This window comes from Fistularia commersonii, chromosome 32 (genome assembly GCF_037954325.1).
Source record: "Fistularia commersonii isolate RoL2024-O1a breed Wild chromosome 32, RoL_Fcom_v1.0, whole genome shotgun sequence".
Classification (NCBI taxonomy): domain Eukaryota; kingdom Metazoa; phylum Chordata; class Actinopteri; order Syngnathiformes; family Fistulariidae; genus Fistularia; species Fistularia commersonii.
The window spans coordinates 11,530,001-11,550,000 of record NC_141315.1 but is presented as its reverse complement, the minus strand read 5'-3'; the positions used below and the strand labels follow the sequence as shown (position 1 = coordinate 11,550,000).

At 44.0% G+C, this 20,000-nt stretch overlaps 3 protein-coding genes across 3 annotated transcripts in view; 2 read left to right on the top strand and 1 right to left on the bottom strand.

Moving 5' to 3' along the window:
- LOC147215544 (cGMP-dependent protein kinase 1-like) overlaps positions 1-6,496 on the top strand; it is a 13,341-nt gene extending 6,845 nt beyond the window's left edge. Inside the window, exons 9-18 of the mRNA XM_086139486.1 lie at positions 1-31; positions 1,973-2,069; positions 3,005-3,144; positions 3,426-3,515; positions 3,589-3,730; positions 3,839-4,002; positions 4,121-4,243; positions 4,312-4,374; positions 4,534-4,600; positions 4,705-6,496. The exon at positions 1-31 is cut by the window's left edge and continues 44 nt beyond it. Of these exons, the coding sequence (XP_085995612.1) occupies positions 1-31; positions 1,973-2,069; positions 3,005-3,144; positions 3,426-3,515; positions 3,589-3,730; positions 3,839-4,002; positions 4,121-4,243; positions 4,312-4,374; positions 4,534-4,600; positions 4,705-4,803 (1,016 nt within the window). The 3' untranslated portion in view covers positions 4,804-6,496. The remainder of the gene's footprint in view (positions 32-1,972; positions 2,070-3,004; positions 3,145-3,425; positions 3,516-3,588; positions 3,731-3,838; positions 4,003-4,120; positions 4,244-4,311; positions 4,375-4,533; positions 4,601-4,704) is intronic.
- Positions 6,497-6,716: 220 nt separating this feature from the next.
- LOC147215543 (protein FAM13C-like) lies at positions 6,717-19,712 on the top strand. Its single transcript, XM_086139478.1, has 11 exons — positions 6,717-7,010; positions 7,516-7,747; positions 7,831-7,975; positions 8,170-8,251; positions 8,376-8,445; positions 8,704-8,806; positions 17,227-17,310; positions 18,182-18,277; positions 18,444-18,607; positions 18,723-18,824; positions 19,054-19,712. Exons 1-11 carry the CDS (start codon positions 6,899-6,901, stop codon positions 19,163-19,165), a joined length of 1,302 nt encoding a protein of 433 aa, XP_085995604.1. The 5' UTR covers positions 6,717-6,898; the 3' UTR covers positions 19,166-19,712.
- The window catches only part of asah2 (N-acylsphingosine amidohydrolase 2), a 5,360-nt gene continuing 5,061 nt past the window's right edge, over positions 19,702-20,000 (bottom strand). The window contains exon 20 of the mRNA XM_086139477.1: positions 19,702-19,933. Within this exon, the coding sequence (XP_085995603.1) occupies positions 19,756-19,933 (178 nt within the window). The 3' untranslated portion in view covers positions 19,702-19,755. The remainder of the gene's footprint in view (positions 19,934-20,000) is intronic.

Here is a 20,000-nt window from a genome sequence, read left to right as displayed (position 1 = left end):
AAGGCTACGAGGACGCAGAGACCAAGGCCAAGTATGTGCACGCACGCACACACACACACACATACACACACACACACACGCACGCACGCACACATACACACACACACACACACACACACACACACACACACACATTCCTAGGCACATTAAGATTGATGCAAGTCGCCGCTAACATTACCGACTACTAGCTGTGAGGAGACTCCGCCCCTCCTCTGCCCCCCCCACACAGGAAGTAACAGGAAGAATACAGGAAGTGACTGGAAGAAACAGGAAGTGATGGGAGGAAACCGGAAAAATAAGTAACAAGAGGAAGCAGGAATTATCAGAGGCAACAAGAAGAAATCAGGAAGTAACGGGTGGAAACAGGAAGTGACGTGATCCCACGACTGAAGGTGGCTGGTTGCCATGGTAACAGTAATAACACACCCCAAAGGGCCGGCCGTCCCTTTCGTGTGGAAACAGGACCCCTGTGTTCGTTGCGTAAGGTCTAATAATAACCTGCGTGACAGGAAGCGGGTCAGCGTGAAGGACAGCCTGGACCTCCTGGTGGTCCTCAGAGACCTGGACCTGCAGGAAGACCTCAGCTAGGACCACACCTGTGACTGCGACCCCCTGATGACCTCCTGTCACACCACAGGGAGTGAACAGATCTACATCGCAGCATTATCACAAGATAATAATGATCATTTATTCTTTATGGATCACCTGGGGAAATAGTTTCTCCTCCATCGTGGATGAACCATCAGGCTTCCAGGGAGCTGAACTTCTTAGGTTTCATTATTGGGGTTGGATTTTATACTTCATCAGTAGAAGGACTTATATGTTCTTACATTTCATTATTTTATTTATACACTTAAATATTTCATTGAAATTGATGATTGTATTTATGCTAATAGACACACACACGCACACACACTCACATACACACTCTTACACACACACACACACACACACACCCACAGATCAGGTGACTGTCACTCATATGACGCCTCGTTGCCCCTTGTCATTTCCACATATGGTATCAACTGGAATCAGAACACACACACACACACACACACACACAGCTGGTCCGGCTGTCAATCACTGCTGGTGTAAATAAACAAGCCTTGACTCTCAGGTCAAACCGATCGATCAGATCTTTGATCGCTTTCTTCCGATGGATAAAGTGTCATCAGATCGGCTGGTCTGAGACAAACGATAGAGACCCATCACTGAAGGTCCGGTGGGTCCCCCTGCTGAGGGGCCGGGGCCCTCCTGACCTCTGACCCCCCGGCCAGCTGCCGACAAAGCAAAGGGCCGGCCTGAAGGGCCGATGGGGCGGAGGCCCCGCCCCCGGGGCGGTCGCCGTGGAGACGTATCGTCTTTCCCGCGGCCAAGAATAGCCAGCGGGCAGCGGGAGCCCCGGTGACATCGGCGCTGCCGTGTGAGCGCGCTCATTCTGACTCCCGCCGCCGCCGCGGCCACACACCCTCCTCCTCCTCCTGGGGTTCCTGGGGTTCCTCGCCGCCCGTCCTTCCACCCCCCCCCCCCCGTGGACCCTGACGCTCCCGTCTGGATCCCACATGCGAGCGGCGCCAGAGGGTCCGGCCTCCTCGCCGCCGCGCCGCCGCCCGCCGAGCCGAGCCCCCCGCGGCCGCCGCCATGTGACCTGGAGGTGGCGCTCCTCCTTCGAGTCGGCTCTCCTCCGGACGCTCTGCAGGACCTTCTCGTGACCTTCTCCGCGCTCTGACCGCCCGGGCGCCGGCCCAGGATGCGGGAGTTGTTCCACGTGGCGTCGCGGCGGCAGAGAGAGCGGCGGTCCGGCCTGGTGGCTCCGCCCCCCTCCGCCGCCGCCGTCTCCTTCTCCGTCCAGACCTCCAGCAGGTTCCCCTTCTTCCGCGTGGTCCGGTGCTGCAGGTACGAGGCCGAGCCCAGGCCCCGGTCCGGCGCCGGTCCGGTGCCGGTCCGGCCTCTGAGACGCTGTGTGTTGCAGGTACGAGGCCGAGAGCAGCTTCTTCTCCAGCCTGACGCTCGCAGACTTCAACATCATCGACACGCTCGGGGTCGGAGGCTTCGGACGCGTCGAGCTGGTATGGAAACATCTCCACCCAGAAGACCTGCGGCTCCGGGGAGCACTGCACTGACTGTGTGTGTGTGTGTGTGTGTGTGTGTGTGTGTTTCTGGGTGTCTGTATACGTGTATGTGTGAGTGTGTGTTAGTGTATGTGTGTCTGTGTATATGTGTATGAGTGTGTATGTGTATGTGCTTATACATGTATGTGTGTATTAGTGTGTGTGTATATGTGTGTGTGTTGGTGTATGTGTGTGTGTGTGTGTGTCTGTGTTTTTGTGTGTATGTGTATTAGAGTGTGTATATATATAGAGTGTGTGTATATATGTTTGTCTGTGTATACGTGTGTGTGTGTTAGTGTATGTGTGTCTGTGTATACGTGTATACATGTATGTGCACCTGTGTATACGTATGTGTGTGTGTGTGTGTGTGTGTGTGTGTGTGTGTGTGTGTGTGTGCATGCAGTAACTTTCCAGTAAGCCTCTGAGCTGTAACTGGACCCGGGTCAGGGTCCTGGGGGTTTGGGGGAAGCCATCCAGCAGAAGGGGGAGGACCTCCCAGGACCCCCCAGGACCTCCCAGGATCTTCTGGCGTTCCTGAGATGTTCTCACCCCCTGAGTTTTCCATCATGTGACACTCAGCTGCTTTTTGTTTCTTCCTCATGTTTCCTCCCTGAGATTAGCCTAGCTTAGCACAAACACGAGAGGCAGTGGAGACAGTGTGCCTTGCATGACATCTGCCTGGTGTGTGAGCTCATCAGCTGGATGTATATAAACACACACACACACACACACACACACACACACTACAGTCTCATATAACTAAACATGAAGAGTGTGTCCTTAAATAGGTGTTTGTGTCATGTTCTTATTTAGACCTGAGTGTGTGAGCGTGTGTGTGTGTGTGTGTGTGTGTGTGACTTTGTGCGTCCTGCTAAAGCTCTGTGGACCTGCAGGTGCAGCTGAAGAGCGACCAGAGCAGGACCTTTGCCATGAAGATCCTGAAGAAGCGCCACATTGTGGACACCAGGCAGCAGGAACACCTCCGCTCTGAGAAGACCATCATGAGCGAGGCCCACTCGCTCTTCATCGTCAGGTCACCTTCACGCTCGCCATTTCACCTTCACACTCCCTCCTCATACTCAGGTTACTCAAGTTACTCAGGTAACTTCATACCCAGGTTAGCTCAATCCCAGTCACCACTTCCTGCTGGGGTCATCTTCTCCACCTCATTGGAAGGTCACCATCACCTTCTCCACCTCACCCTCATGTGACTGCATGTGTCTGTTATTGTTGTTGAAGTTATGTTACGTTGTTGTGTTGTTGTGTTGTTGTGTTGTTGTGTTGTGTGATGTTGTGTTGTTGTGTTGTGTGCAGGTTGTACCGGACCTTCAGGGACAGTAAGTACCTGTACATGCTCCTGGAGGCCTGCCTGGGGGGGGAGCTGTGGACCCTCCTGAGAGACAGGTGGCTACACGACTCTCTGGGGGGGGGGGGGGTGTCTCTGACCTCTGACCTCTGACTTTTGACCTTCACCCAGAGGCTCCTTCGAGGACGGAACCACCCGCTTCTACACGGCCTGCGTGGTGGAGGCCTTCTCCTACCTCCACGCCAAGGGGGTGATCTACAGGGACCTGAAGCCCGAGAACCTGATACTGGATCACCGGGGATACGCTAAGCTGGTACACGCACACACACACACACACACACACACACACACACACACACACACACACACACACACACACACACACACACACACACACGTGATAACAGAGGATGTCCTGCAGGTGGACTTCGGCTTCGCCAAGAAGATCGGGTTCTGCAAGAAGACGTGGACGTTCTGTGGGACCCCAGAGTACGTGGCTCCAGAGGTGGTCCTCAACAAGGGCCACGACGTGTCTGCAGACTACTGGTCCCTGGGCATCCTCATGTACGAGCTGCTGACCGGCAGGTGGGCTCGCCGCCGCCGCTGCCACCGCCAGGCCCCGGGTGGCCATGTTTGACAGTGTGTGTGTGTGTGTGTGTGTGTGTGTGTGTGTGTGTGTGTGTGTGTGTGTGTGTGTGAGCAGCCCTCCTTTCTCCGGACCAGACCCTATGAAGACCTACAACCTCATCCTCAGGGGCATCGACATGGTGGAGTTCCCCAAGAAGGTCAGCAAGAACGCCGGTCACCTGATCAAGAAGCTGTGCAGGTAGGTGCCAAGCCCCGCCCCCGGCATGCGGCCCAGGGGGCGGGGCTAACCCGTCTGCCCCTCCACAGGGAGAACCCCTGCGAGAGGCTGGGGAACCTGAAGAACGGCGTCAAGGACATCCAGAAGCACAAGTGAGTCCTCAGAAGAACCACCGCAGAGCCCTGACACCTGGGTCTCTGAGCAGGAAGTCCAGATCCTGGTCCTGGTCCAGGTCCTGGTTCTGAATACTCATCAATCAATAAACCTATGTGCGTGTGTGTGTGTGTGTGTGTTTGTGTGTGTGTCTCCAGGTGGTTCGAGGGGTTTAACTGGGAGGGGCTGAGGAAAGGGACTCTGGCTCCGCCCATCACCCCCGAGGTGAGTGTGACCTCCAGGACCGGGTCCAGGGAGGTCAGAGGTCAGAGGTCAGCCAGACAGAGGCCGACCCTGAACCCGAACCTTCTCCGCTTCTCCTCCTCCAGGTTTCCTCTCCAACGGACACCAGCAACTTCGACAACTTCCCAGAAGACACGGAGGAGCCGCCGCCGGACGACAGCTCGGGCTGGGATGAAGACTTCTAGGACCCGGGCGAGAACCCGACCCGGCCCGACCTGGTCGTGACGCCATGGTGGAGGAGCTGAGGAGTTGGAGGTGTCTCACGGGTCCGGCGTGTTTCTGATGGGACCTTGTGAACAAAGTCCAGGAGCTTGATCCGAGCCTGGACCGGACCGGGACCTTCTGATCTGAGCCGGTGCAAGATCCTGGAGAACTTTGACCCGAATGACTCAAACCTTCACTGATGTTTTCAGATCATCTGACCGTCCTTAGCAGGAACCAGGAACTTCAACAGTCACGGTGCTCCTCCGGAGCCAGTGGAGGGCGGCGGTCCGGTCGGCGCGTCCTCCTTCCTCAAACATCTCCGACCTCCTTATGACCCGTCGACGCAGGACCAGGAGCTTCTCGGACCAGAGGGTCATAATGGGAAACCTGCTGCTAGAAGCTGCTGAATCTCCATAAGATTAGGGTCTGGAGAAGGTCCTGGCTGGGACAGGTGGCCTCTGAGCACCTGGAGGTCCTGAAGATCATCTCCGTGTCTGGAGGTCAGGTGACTGATTTGAAACTGGAGGGCAGGAAGTGGATGATGGACAGCAAATGTTTTCTACTGCAGAACTTTGTCTTGTTGAACCTTCTGACATCAGGCCCACTTCCAACACACACACACACACACACACTCTCACTCCTTATATTTGAGGGTGTGTTTGGTAGCAGGTGGAGTTTGACCTCCAGCGTGGGTGTGTTAGCATTGTTAACATAAGCATGTGATGTTAGCATGTTGGCCTTCAAAACTCCATCAAAAGGAGACCCAGAAGGAGCTTCTCGCCTTCAACCCGCATGAATGTCGTCATTGTGAATGAGGTCACTGCCAAACCCGGTGGATGATGTCATCAAGGTCAGTGATGTCACCGTGGAGGACGCCTGGAGAGAAGACGTCTCCAGCTTCGTGAAGACTCTGACTCGTTTCCTGGTTTTCACGCCGAGGCTTCCTGTCATGTGACCTGTGCCGCTGCATGAAAGCACGCGAGCTCCTTGGAGACGTCTCGTCAACCCTGTTAGCCTAGCATAGCTTGTCACAGTGTAGCATGAAGCCTCTGTCTGCCTCTGTAGCTGGAGCCACTGGGAGAAGACAAGGCTACAGCATGAGGAGCCGGTGGAGGAGTGGACCTGGGGTGGAGATGGGTTGGACCTGGGGTGGAGATGGGTTGGATGTGGAAGCCCTTCCCTCCCCTTTGAACCGTCCACGTCGCTGGAGGCCAGACCTTCAGGGCTCCAGACCTTCAGGGCCGTGTGTGAAGAACCATCAGTAGCTTGTAAGGTGACGCTCAGCTGTAGCTCATCTCAGGAGGAACATCCATCCCGGTTGTGGAGGACGTGAGACCTTCTCCCCATTGTGCTCTGCTGGACTCTGGGTCCAGAGCTGGTCATGTGAGGCCTCATCATCTGCTCCAGCATGTCTGGACGTAACGCAGATGTTGGTTGCCACGAACACCGAACTCGATGGCAGCGACACTCGGTCTGCTCGCCCGTTAAAGACCTCCCGAAAAGCGTCTGACTTCCGGTTCCAAGGTCACGTGATGTTATGATGACGTCACCGACTCCAGGCCATTGATTATTAATCGGTGTGCATTTGATCGGCATCAGACCGAGTAACATCTCTAGAAGGTCCAGGAACCCTTTTTTGATGAAAGCAATCAATAAAACAGGCAGCAGAGTGTCCTCTTGGGATGGAAATTCGAAATTCTTTAGACACACACACACACACACACACCTCCTTTTTATGAATGGGTACATCCCGGATGACGTCACCGGCCCCGCCCACAGCTATGCGGGAAAAACCTCACGAGAACCCCGGTCTCGTGCCCCTCTCACGCATGGGGGGGGGGCGGTGCGGGGCGGTGCGGGGCGAGCCTGCAGCCGGAGCCGGTTAATCCCCGGATCTGCGGCTGCGCGGAGCCACGGATCGGCCTCAGACGCGCTCCGGTCCGGACGTGAGCAGCTCCCGGAGCCGGACGGAGGACGCCCCGGGCCGCCTCCTGCAACCAGAGCCGGCGTCGCGTCCCCCGATGGGGGCGGCGGCCCCCGGATTCCGGCCTGAGAGTCCCGGCTGATCCCCGCAGCATGTTCTGCTTCTGCCTGCACAGCTCGCCCTTCAAGCTGCAGGCGGAGGGGGAGCGGCCGGGGGACGGAGCGGCGGAGGAGCGGAAGAGCCCGGAGCCGCACGACCGGACAGGTGGGAAGGTTCCCGATCGGACGGATCGATAACCCGATCATCCGATATCACATTGGATCACGACAGCAGCAGATGAATAGTAGAACAAACGTCTATCCTGCGCGTACATGCATGGAAATATCGCAGCGTGTTCGGTCAGGGAAACACCCGGTACCGGGGAGACGTCTGTCTAAGGAGCGGTAGCCGGACGAGCCAGAGATAACATTTAATGTACCGCTCAAGTCCAGCTGAAAAACCCAGAAGTCATTACATCCCATTATCTTTACTGATAAATCATGTTTTTTTTTCTTTACTGATAAATCATGTTTTTTTTTCTTTACTGATAAATCATGTTTTTTTTCTTTTCTGATAAACCATATTTTTTTTCTTTTCTGATAAACCATGTTTTTTTCTTTACTGATAAATTATGTTTTTTTTTCTTTACTGATAAATAATGCTTTTTTTTCTTTACTGATAATTTTCTTTTTTTTTTTAAATTTATTGAAATGATGTCATTTCCTGTCAGATTCGCCGGTGACTCCCCAGCCAGGGGGCGGAGCTTCTCCTCAGCCAGGGGGCGGGGCTTCACCTCAGCCAGGGGGCGGAGCTTCTCCCCAGGCAGGGGGCGGGGCTCTGCTCCAGCTGTTAGGGGGCGGGGCCAGTCCCCTGCCCTCCCCCCGATGCCCCGCCCTCAGCCTCAGGTTCCGGTCCGACCCCGAGGCGGCGCCGTCGCCCCCCAGCAGCCAGCAGGACGTCAGGTCAGTCACACACACACTTTCTCGCACACACACACACACACACACACACATAGGACCGCCCCCTCCAGCTCTTTGTCCTCCAGGTCACGGGTCCAGGTCCAGGTGCAGGTCCAGATGCCTGCAGACCGGAGCCCTCAGACCATCTCCTCCCTCCGGCGCCACATTCAGACCCTGAAGAGGAGGGTCCACACCTTCGAGGAGAACTTTGAGCACCACAGACACTACAAGGTAAGAGACCTGGTCCAGGACCAGATCCTGGTCCTGGACCAGATGTGGACCATCAGTTCCAGAACCCAAAGTGAACCGAATGGGAACAAGAAAGATTTCATTACCTGATTAGAGGCTCAGTCAACTGTGTTGTGTGTGTGTGTGTGTGTGTGTGTGTGTGTGTGTGTGTGTGTGTGTGTGTGTGTGTGTGTCAGCCCTCACACAATGACAAGCAGAGCCACCCGGAGATGTTCCAGGTGATGGAGGAGCTGAGTGGAGCGCGGCGCCGCCTCAAAGGTGTGACGTCACCATGTCATGTGACTCTGTGGCCTCAGTCAGGGCCCCATATTGAAGTGTGTGTGTGTGTGTGTGTGTGTGTGTGTGTGTGTGTGTGTGTGTGTGTGTGTGTGTGCGCATACAGAGCTGAGACTGCGACAGTCGCTGTTTGAGTCGACGGAGTCCAACCATCCAAAGACCCCCGAGGTCTGCAGGTGGGCACACACACGTCAGATCCCTCAGGTTCCTCAGGTCCATCAGATCCCTCAGGTTCCTCGGGTCCATCAGATCCCTCAGGTTCCTCGGGTCCATCAGATCCATGAGGTTCCTCGGGTTCTTGCTCAAAAGTTCTACTTTCTTCTTCCTTCTTTTCAAATGCAACGTTGCCCTGGAAGATCCAAATTGCTTCTCCAAGTCTTTATACGTTGGACCTTCATGAAGAACAAGGCGTTGACGTAGATGTTCCCCTGCAGGTCCAGCTCCATCCAGCAGGAGACCCTGGAGGACACGGTGGAGACTCTGCTCCAGCGCCTGCGGGAGAAGAGACAGGAGACGGGCGTCCCCGAGAACACGGAGGTCTGCCGGCGCCGTCGTAGCCTCGTCCGTAGCCTGATAGCACGGGGTTAGCCGGGGCCGTTAGCATTCACGCTTGCCAGACGGGGTGATTGACGATAACCGATCGACAGTTATTGACAGCTTACTGTCAACTCATTGACACATTATTGACAACTTGATGGAAAGTCTAGAACGACTCACTGAGAACATATTGACAACTTTTCGACAAATTATTGACAACTTACTTACAACTTATCGATAAATTATTGGCAATTTATTGTAAACTTATTGACAACTTATCGATGAGTTATTGAAAACTTCCAGTCAACTCAACTTATCAACAATTAACAATGATTGACAGCTTATTGACAAATTAATGACAACCTATTGACGACTCGCTGGCAACTTATTGTCAACTCATTGACAACTTATCAAGGAATTGTTGACAACTTATTAAAACTTATGGAAACATTATTAACAACTCATAGGCAAATTATTGACAACTTTTTGATGAATTGTTGTCAATTTATTAACAATTTAATGACAAATTATGAACAACTTATTGAAAGGTCTTGAATGACTCACTGAAAAACTAACGACAAATTATTGACAACTTATTGACAAATTATTGACAACTTATTGTTACCTATTGACTACTTATTGTAAACTTATTGACAACTTCTCGACAAATTATTGTCGACTTGTTGCAAATATTTGAAGACTCACTGACATCTTATTTTCAAATGACTTAATGACTTATTGACAACTTGTTGTCGATTTATCTGCATCTCATCAATGAATTATTGACAATTTATTGACATTTTTTAACAACTTATCGACAATAAGTTATCGACAACTTATTGTAAACTTATGCAATTTTTCGACAAATTATCCTTGAGTTGTTGCAAGTGTTTGACGACTCACTGACATCTTATTGACAACTTATTGTAAACGTACAGACAACTTATTGACAATTCATTGTAACCTCATCAAGAAATTATTACCACCTTATTGTCTAGTATTGTCAAAGAAATGACACATTATTGACAACTTATTGACAAGTGTTGGACGACTCACTGAAAATTATTGTAGACTTATTGACAACTTATCAACAAATTAGAGACGACTTATTGACAACTTATTATAAACTTTTTGAAAAATTATTAACACATTATTTACAACCTTTCGACAAATTACAGACAACTCTTTGCAACCGTATCAACAAATGATTTACAACTTATTTGCAACTCATTGACAATGAAATGACACATTATTGACAACTTCTTGACAACTTTTAAACAAATTAACGTTGGCATGTTGCAAGTCTTTGACGACTCACTGACATCTTATTGACAACTTTATGTAAAACTTTTGACAACTCATTTACGAATGATTGAAAACTCATTACAACCTCATCAAAAAATTATTAACAACTTATTGTCATCTAATTGATTGAAGAAATCAAACATTATTGTCAACTTATTGAAAAGTTTTTGACGAATCACTGAAACTTTATTGACAACTTATCAACAAATTATTGACAACTTATTTTAAACTTTCTGACAAATTATTGTAAAGTTTTTGTCAAACTTATTGACAACTCACTGACATCTTATTGACGACTAATTGTCAACATATTCTGAACATATAGACAACAAATCATAGACGTATTGATAACTTATCAACAAATTATTGACGAATTATTGACAACTTATTGTCAACTTATTAACAAGTCATTTAAAAATTATTGACAACCCATCGTAACCTTATCAAGAAAATCACAACTCATTCTCAACTCATCGACAATGAAATGACACATTATTGACAACTTATTGAAAAGTGTTGGGCAACTGACTGACAATTTAATCACAACTTATTTTAAACTTATTGACAATTTTATGGAAACTTCGTGACAAATTATTGACAACTTATTGATCACTTTTCAACAAAATAACTGTGACATGTTGGAAGTCTTTGACGACTCACTGACATCTTATTGACAACTTATTCTAAACTTATGAAAATCTATTGTAGATTTATTGACAACTTATCAACAAATTATTGACAACTTATTGTAAACTTATTGACAAATAGTTGACAACTTATTGACAAATAGTTGACAACTTATTGACAACTTTTCGACAAATTAACATTGACATGTTGCAATTGTTTGACGACTTCATTGAAAAGTTTTGGACGACTCACTGACATTTAAAAAAGTTATTGTTACAATTGTCAACAATTGACAACTTATTGTAAACTTACTGAGAAATAGTTGACAACTTATCAACAAATAATTGACAACTTATTTTAAACTTATCGACAACTTATTGATCACTTTTTGACAAAGTAACGTTGACGTGTTGTAGTTCTTTGACGACTCACTGACATCTTATTGACAACTTATTGTAAACTTATGAAAACTTATTGTGAACTCATTGACATACGATTGAAAATTCATTGTAACCTGATCAAGAAATTATTAATAACTTATTGTAAAGTTATTGACAAATTATTGACAACTTATTTACAACTTTTTGAGAAATTAATGTTGGCGTGTTGCAATTCTTTGACGACTCACTGACATCTCATTGACGAGTAATTGTAGACTTATGAAAGCTTATCGTGAACCTATTGACCACTTATTGTCAACTTTATAACTTATTGACACATTAGTGACAAAGAAACGACACATCATCGACAACTTATTGAAAAGTGTTGGGTGACTCACTGACAATTTATTGACAACTAATCAACAAATTATTGACAACTTATTATAAACTTATAAACAATTTATTGTTAACTTTGTGCCAATTTTTGACGACTTATTGACAAATTATTGACGATTTTTGAACAAATTAACGTGTTGCAAGTCTTTGACGACTCACTGACATCTTATTGACAACATATTGACAGCCAATTTAGACTTTTTGACAACTTATCAACAAATAATAAACGACTTATTAACAACTTATTGACAAATTTTTGACAACTCATTGTAACCTAATCAAGAAATTATAAACAACTTATTGTCAACTCATTGACAAAGAAATCACACATTATGGACAACTTATTGAAAAGTGTTGAACGACTCACTGACAATGTATTGACAACTACCAACAAATTATTGACAACTTATTTTAAAGTTATTGACAATTTATTCTAAACTTTGTGACATATAATTGACAAATTATTGTAAACTTATTGACAAATTATTCTAAACTTATTGATCACTTTTCAACAAAATAACCTTGACATGTTGCAAGTCTTTGACGATTCACTGACATCTTATTGACAACTTATTGACAAAGAAATGACACATTATCGACAACTTTTTGAAAAGTGTTGACCGACTCACTGAAAATTTATTGACAACTTATCAACAAATTATTGACAACTTATTGTAAACTTATTAACAATTTATTGACAAATTATTGACAACTCATTGTAATCTTAACAAGAAATTATTAACAACTTATTGTCAACTCATTGACAAAGAAATGACACATTGTTGACATTATTGTAAACAATTTATTGACAACGTATTGATCACTTTTCAACAAAATAACGTTGACATGTTGCAGGTCTTTGACGACTCATTTACATCTTATTGACAACTAATTGTAGACTTATTGACAATTTTTCGACAAATTATAGCCCACTTATTGCAAGTCTTTGATGACTCACTGAAACCTTATTGACACCTTATTGACAACTTATTGACAACTCATTGACATATGATTGACAACTCATCTTAACCTAATCAAGAAATTATTAACAACTTATTGTAAACTAATTGAAAAAAAATAACACATTAACGACAAACTACTGAAAAGTGTTGGGCAACTCACTGACAAATTATTGAAAACTTTTTGACAAATTAACGTTGGCGTGTTGCAGGTCTTTGATGACTCACTGACATCTTATTAATGATTTGTTGATAACTTATTTACAACTTATCAACGGATTATTGACAACTCATTGGAACATCATCAAGAAATTATTGAAAACTTATTGTCTTCTCATTGACATGAAATGAAAAATATTGACAACTCATTGAAAGAGTTTGACCACTCACTGACAAGCTATTGACTACTCACTACTCAAGCTATTGACTACTCATTGTAAATTAATTGACAGTTTATTGTGAACTTATTGACAAATTATTGAAAACTTGTCAACACCTTATTGTAAATTTAGTGAGGACATATTGATGGATTACTGAAAATTTTTTGTAAACTTATTGAAAACTTATTGGAAACTTATTGAAAGGAATTATTAAGGAATTATTGATAGCTTATTGATAGCAACACATCAACGTTAAATTGTTGAAAAGTTGTCAATAAGTTGTCAATAAGTTGTCAATAATTTGACAATAAGTTTACAATAATTTATCAGAAAGTTTAAAATATGTTGCCATTAATAAAGTCATCAATAAGGAGTCAGTGAGACGTCAAATATTTGTAACAAAACAAAAATAATTTGTTGAAAGGGTGTGAATAAGTTTACAATAAGTAGTCATTAGGTTGACAATTAGTTGTAAACAATTTATCGATAAGTTTTCAATAAGTCTACAAAAAGCTGTCAATACGTTTAAAATAAGTTGTCGATAAGTTGTCAGTGAGTCGTCCATTAGATGACAATAAGCTATCAGTAATTCCTTAATAATTCTTTTCAATAAGTTTCCAATAAGTTTTCAATAAGTTTACAAAAAATTTTCAGTAATCCATCGATCACAACGATCATCACAACTTACTTTAAACTTATTGACAATTTGTGAAAACTAAGTGACAAACTATGTACAACTAATTGTATACTTATTGACATATTATTGACAACTTAGTGACAACTTTCCAACAAATTAACGTTGACATGTTCCAAGTCTTTGACGACTCACTGACATCTTGACAACTATTGTGAACTTATTGACAATTTTTCAACAAATTATCCCCGACTTGCTGCAAGTGTGTGACGACTCACTGACATCTTATTGACAACTTATTGTAAATTTATTGACAACTCACTGACATATGATTGACAACTCATTGTAACCTCGTCAAGAAATTATTAACAACTTATTGTCAACTAATTGACAAAGAAATGACACATTATCGACAACGTATTGAAAAGTATAAGGATGACTCACTGAAAATTTATTGACAACTATAAACAAATTATTGACGACTTATTGACAACTTATTGTAACCTTATTAAGAAATTATTAACAACTTATTTTCAACTCATTGACAAAGAAAGCATACATTATCGTCAACTCATTGAAAAATGTTGGACAACTCACTGACAAATTATTGACAACTTATTGTAAGCTTATTGACAAATTATCAACAACTTATTGACAACTTTTCAACAAATTAACGTTGAGTCTTTGACGACTTGCTGACATCTTTCTTGACAACTTATTGTATACTTATTGACAACTCATTGACTTATGATGGACCACTCATTGTATTCTAATCAAGAAATTATTAGCAACTTATTGTCAACTTATTTACAAAGAAATGACATGTTCTTGACACCTAATTGAAAAGTGTTGGACGGCTCACTGAAAATTTATTGCCAACTTATGAACAAATTATAAACAACTTATTGTAACCTTGTCAAGAAATTATTAACAGTTTATTGTTTACTCATTGACAAAGAAGTCACAAATTATTGACAACTTATTGAAAAGTGTTGGGCAACTCACTGACGATTTTATGACAACTTATCAGCAAATTATTGACAACTTATTTTAAACTTATCGACAATTTTTCGGCAATTATTCCCCGACTTGTTGCAAGTGTCTGACGACTCATTGACGTCTTATTGACAACCAATTGTAGACGTATTGACAACTCAGTGACTTATGATTGACAACTCATTGTAACCTCGTCAAGAAATTATTAACAACTTATTGTCAACTAATTGACAAAGAAATGACACATTATCGACAACTTGTAGAAAAGCGTTGGACGACTCACTGAAAATTTATTGACAACCTATTAACAAATTATTCACAACTTATTGACAAAATATTATAGGCTTATTGACAACTTATCAACAAATTATAGACATCTTATTGACAAATTATTGGAAATTTTGACAAATTAACGTTGGCGTTTTGCAAGTCTTTGACGACTCATGGACATCTTATTAATGACTTGTTGATAACTTATTTACAACTTATCAACGGATTATTGACAACTCATCGGAACATCATCAAGATATTATTGAAAACTTATTGTCTTCTCATTGACACGAAATGAAAAATATTGACAACTGATTGAAAGAGTTTGACCACTCAATGACAAGCTATTGACAACTTCTTGGAAACTTATTGACAATTTATTGTCAGCTATTGACAACTCATTGTAAATTAATTGACAATTTATTGTCAATTAATTGACAAATTATTGTAAACTTATTGACAAATTATTGACAACTTATCGTAACCTTATCAAGAAATTAACATCTCATTCTCAACTCATTGAAAAAGAAATGACACATTATCGACAACTTGTTGACAATTTTTTGGCGACTAACTGACAATTTATTGACAACTTATAAACAAATTATTGACAGCTTATAAACAAATTGTTGACAACTTATAAACAAATTATTGACAACTTTTCAACAAATTAATTTTGACTTGTTGCAAGTGTGTGATGACTCACTGACATCTTATTGACAACCTTTTGTAAACCCATTGACAACTCATTTACGAATTATCGACAACTCGTTATAACCTCAACAAGAAATTATTAACAGCTTATTGTCATCTAATCGATAAAGAAATCACACATTATCGTCAACTTATTGAAAAGTGTTGGACGAATCATTTATTGACAACTTATCAACAAATTATTGACAGCTTAATTTAAACTGGCTGACAAATTATTGTGAACTTATTGTCAACCTATTGAGAAGTTATTGTCAACTTATTGACAAATTATCAACAACTTATTGACAACTTTTAAACAAATTAACGTTGACATGTTGCAAGTCTTTGACGACTCAATTACGTCTTATTGATGAATTTTTGTCACCATATCGTGAACTTATAGACAACTTATTGTAGACTTATTGATAACCTATCAACAAATTATAGACGACTTATTTACAACTTATTTTATTTTATTTTATTAACATTTTATGAACAGCTTATTTACAAATATTGACGACTCATTGTAACCTTATCAAGAAATTAACATCTCATTCTCAACTCATTGACAAAGAAATGACACATTATTGACAACTTGTTGAAAATTTTTTGGTGACTCACTGACAATTTATTGACAACTTATAAACAAATTATTGACAACTTATCAACAATTATCGACAACTTATTGACAACTTTTTGACATATTATCGACAACTTATTGACAACTTTTCAACAAATTAACGTTGACTTGCAAAGACTTGCAAGTCTTTGACGACTCACTGACATCTTATTGACAACCTTTTGTAAACCCATTGAAAACTAATTTACGAATTATTGACAACTCATTATTACCTAAACAAGAAATTATTAACAACTAATGTCATCTAATCGCTAAAGAAATCACACATTATCGCCAACTTATTGAAAAGTTTTTGATGACTCACTGAAAATGTATTGACAACTTATCAACAAATTATAACTAATAAGTAATTGACAAATTGTTCACAACTCATTGTTAACCTAATGATTACTTATTGTAAACTTATTGGCAACATTTTGACAAATTATTTTCGTTTTGTTGCAAATATTTGACAACTCAGTGACACCTGACTGACGACTTATTGACAACTCATTGTCAACTTATTGACGACTCATCAACGAATTATTGACAAAAGCATTATGAACAAAAACTTGAAATGACAAATTATTGACAATTTAATGTAAACTCATTGACAAATGATTGTAAACTTATCGACAACTTATCGAGAGATTATTGACAACTTTTCGACAACTTATTGTTAATTCGTTGACAACAAAAATGACAAATTATTGACGACATATTGACAACTTTTTGACAAATTAACGTTGACGTGTTGCAAGTCTTTGACGACTCACTGACATCTTATTGACGACTTATTGACAACTTATCAACGAATTTTTGACTCATTATTGACTCGAATTGATGACTCATTGGAAACTTATCAGTGAATTATCATGACTCTGACAACCTGTTGATGACACATTAATACCTTATCAACAACTTATCGACAAGTCTTTGACAACCCACTGAAAAGAAATTGTCAATTTATTGCTGAATTATTGTCAACATAGTTACAACGTACTGACAAGTTATCAGCAACTTACTGACAAGTTATTGACAACTTATTGACAAATTATTGAAGACTTGTTCACAAGTATTTGATGACACGCCGACAATTTATTGTGAACCTTTGTGTGTGTGTGTGTGTGTGTGTGTGTGTGTGTGTGTGTGTGTGTCCAGGACATGACTCCAGCACAGATGGTTCTGGAGAAAATATCCCTCCAGAAATGTCTTCTGTACCTTGAGAACGTTCACGGCCGTCCGGTGAGTTCGAGGACTCCGTCCTCAGTGGGAATCCTGAGCTTCAGCACCCCTGGTGTTTCCGGGGTCACACGCCTGACACTCCACATCCACTCGCATGCGAGGAAAGGACCTTCAGACATGCTTATTACTTTAAATCATTCATTATCTTTTTCCAGATGGTTTCTCGCTAATTTGAACCCCAAATGAACTTAGCACGAGGCTAACGTGATACTAACATAATAAAATGATAAAAATACAACCCTAAAGGACCAAAAGACAGCAGGCAGAACTAGAGGTTGCAGAGATGAAGATGTTGAGGTTCTCTTTGAGAGTGACCAGGATGGAGAGGATCAGGAATGAGTCCATCAGAGGAACAGCACATGTTAGATGTTTTGGAGAGAAGGTCAGAGAAGCCAGACTGATGGATGGATGGATGGATGGATGGATGGATGGATGGATGGATGGATGGATGGATGGACGTAGTGAGAGAGGATATGAAGGTAGTTGGTGTGAGAGAGGAGGATCCAGAGAATAGGGTGAGATGAAGAAGGTGGATTGACTGTGGAGACCCTGAAGGGAAAAGACCACAGGAGAAGAAGAAGACAACCCTAACAGGGTCTCAACATGGCACTAATATGATAACAACATGATGCTAAGATAATAATGACATAATGCTATCATGACAACATGATTGACACTGCATTCAACATGAAGCTAACATGATAGTAAAATAATGATAACATCATAATAACTTGATCCTTTCATGATTTCAATATGAGGCTAACATGAAGCTAGCAGGATGATAACATGATTTAAACGTGATGCTAATATGAGAACAACGTGATGCTAACATGACGCGATGATGAACTCTGACCCCTGTTTGGTCTGTCAGGGAAACAAAAAGCAGAAGAGCCTGGTGAAGCCGCTGTACGACCGCTACCAGACCATCAAACGCTCCCTGTGTGTCAGTCCGCCCATCACGACCATCGTACGCCACACACACAAACACACACACACACACACACACACACACACACACGTTACTGCTAGCCGCTAGCAGCTAGCAGCTAACAGCGGGCCCTCTGCTGGCGTTGCTAATGCCTGCTGGTTGACCTCCGTGTGACGTCACTGCAGCTGCTCTGTGTGTCCACCAGGAGGAGGAAGAGGAAGGTTCTGATGAAGAGCAGAGCTCCGCCCCTCCTCCCCCGGCCGCCGGCGAGGACGACGGCGACCCCGCCTCCGTGTCCCCGCTGGACGAGGCGGAGGCCGTCCGTCAACCGATCGCCGTAACGACGGCCAACCTGCACGGCGCCTCCAGGTGCTTCAGCCTGAAGGTCGGAGGTCGGACGCCCCCCGCGGGCCCGGCGGCGCTCGGCCTCCTCCTGCTAATGACCTGTGCTCCGATTGGCTCTGACCGCCTGTCGTCCAATCAGGGCTCAGCTGCTGCGCTGTCTGCGGGAGACCAGGGCCGAGACCAGGACCAGGCGCAAACTCCTGAGGGACTTCGAGAAGCAGTTCCTGCTCAGGACCGGGAGGTGAGTCCAGACCCCTTTGAGCCGCCGTCAATAACCGATCCGTTATCAATAATCACATGGCCTTCAGGGGAACCCGCCTGATTGATCTGTTAGAACCTGAAGAAGATGTTCTTCATAGACAGAGAACCTCAGTTCTACAACAGCTGACACTCAGAGAACCCGTTACAGGTCCCGCTCCTGGTCCAGGTCTTGGTTTGTTGAAGGTTGTGAGAAGGTTCTCTTTCTGCAGGGTTTGTCAGAAGGAGGACCGCGGATCCATGAAGGTCCACTTCCACGAGTACAAGCAGCTGAAGGCCAAGCTCCGCCTCCTGGAGGCACTGCTGAGCAAGGAGGACATCTGAGCACCAGCACACACACGCACACACACACGCACACACACACGCACACACACACGCACACACACACGCACACACACACACACACACACACACACACACACACACACACACACACACACACACACACTTTGGTGGAAGCTGTGGTTTAATGGACCTCCATGATGAGAAGTGACCTCCAGGTCACACGTCCGTCGTCCAGATTGATTTCTATGAATAATATTTTTATACGAAGGTGTGTGTGTGTGTGTGTGACAGGCTGCTTTGATTGACAGCTGTCAGATTCATGTATTTATGTTTTGGATGTCATATTGAAAAAGTAAATAGATAATATTTGGATATATATTTATCTTTTTGAATCAAACCCTTCCATGAATCCATGAATACATTCATTTATTTTTGTTATTTTTAAATATTTACTCTCCAGGTCCTTCTATATTTCTGCATCTCTTCACTATGGATTTGTATTTAATTATTGAAGTTTGATCGTTGGAATGTTTTTACCAGGAAGTGTTTGCCGCTCTTGTTTTGTATAAAAACAGAAAAATCCAAATGTTTCCCGCTTTATTTCCGAAGCGTCTCAAAGAGCGGCAGGTTCAGCGTCTCAGGACCCTGAAGGCGGCGGAGGCGCCTCGGTACGGCGAGCGGACGCCGTTCGGCCTCTTGAAGTGTCCCGTGTGTGTGATCCTGTAGGTGGCGGCGGGCGCCCGCGGCGGGACGCTCCACTCCACGCGAGCCGAGCTGCGCCGGCCCGCCGCCTTCAGCCAGTGGAACCTGAGGAGACGGCGTGCAAAGGACGTCACGCCGCGGAACCCCGACCGCCCCGACGGCCCGGCGGGAC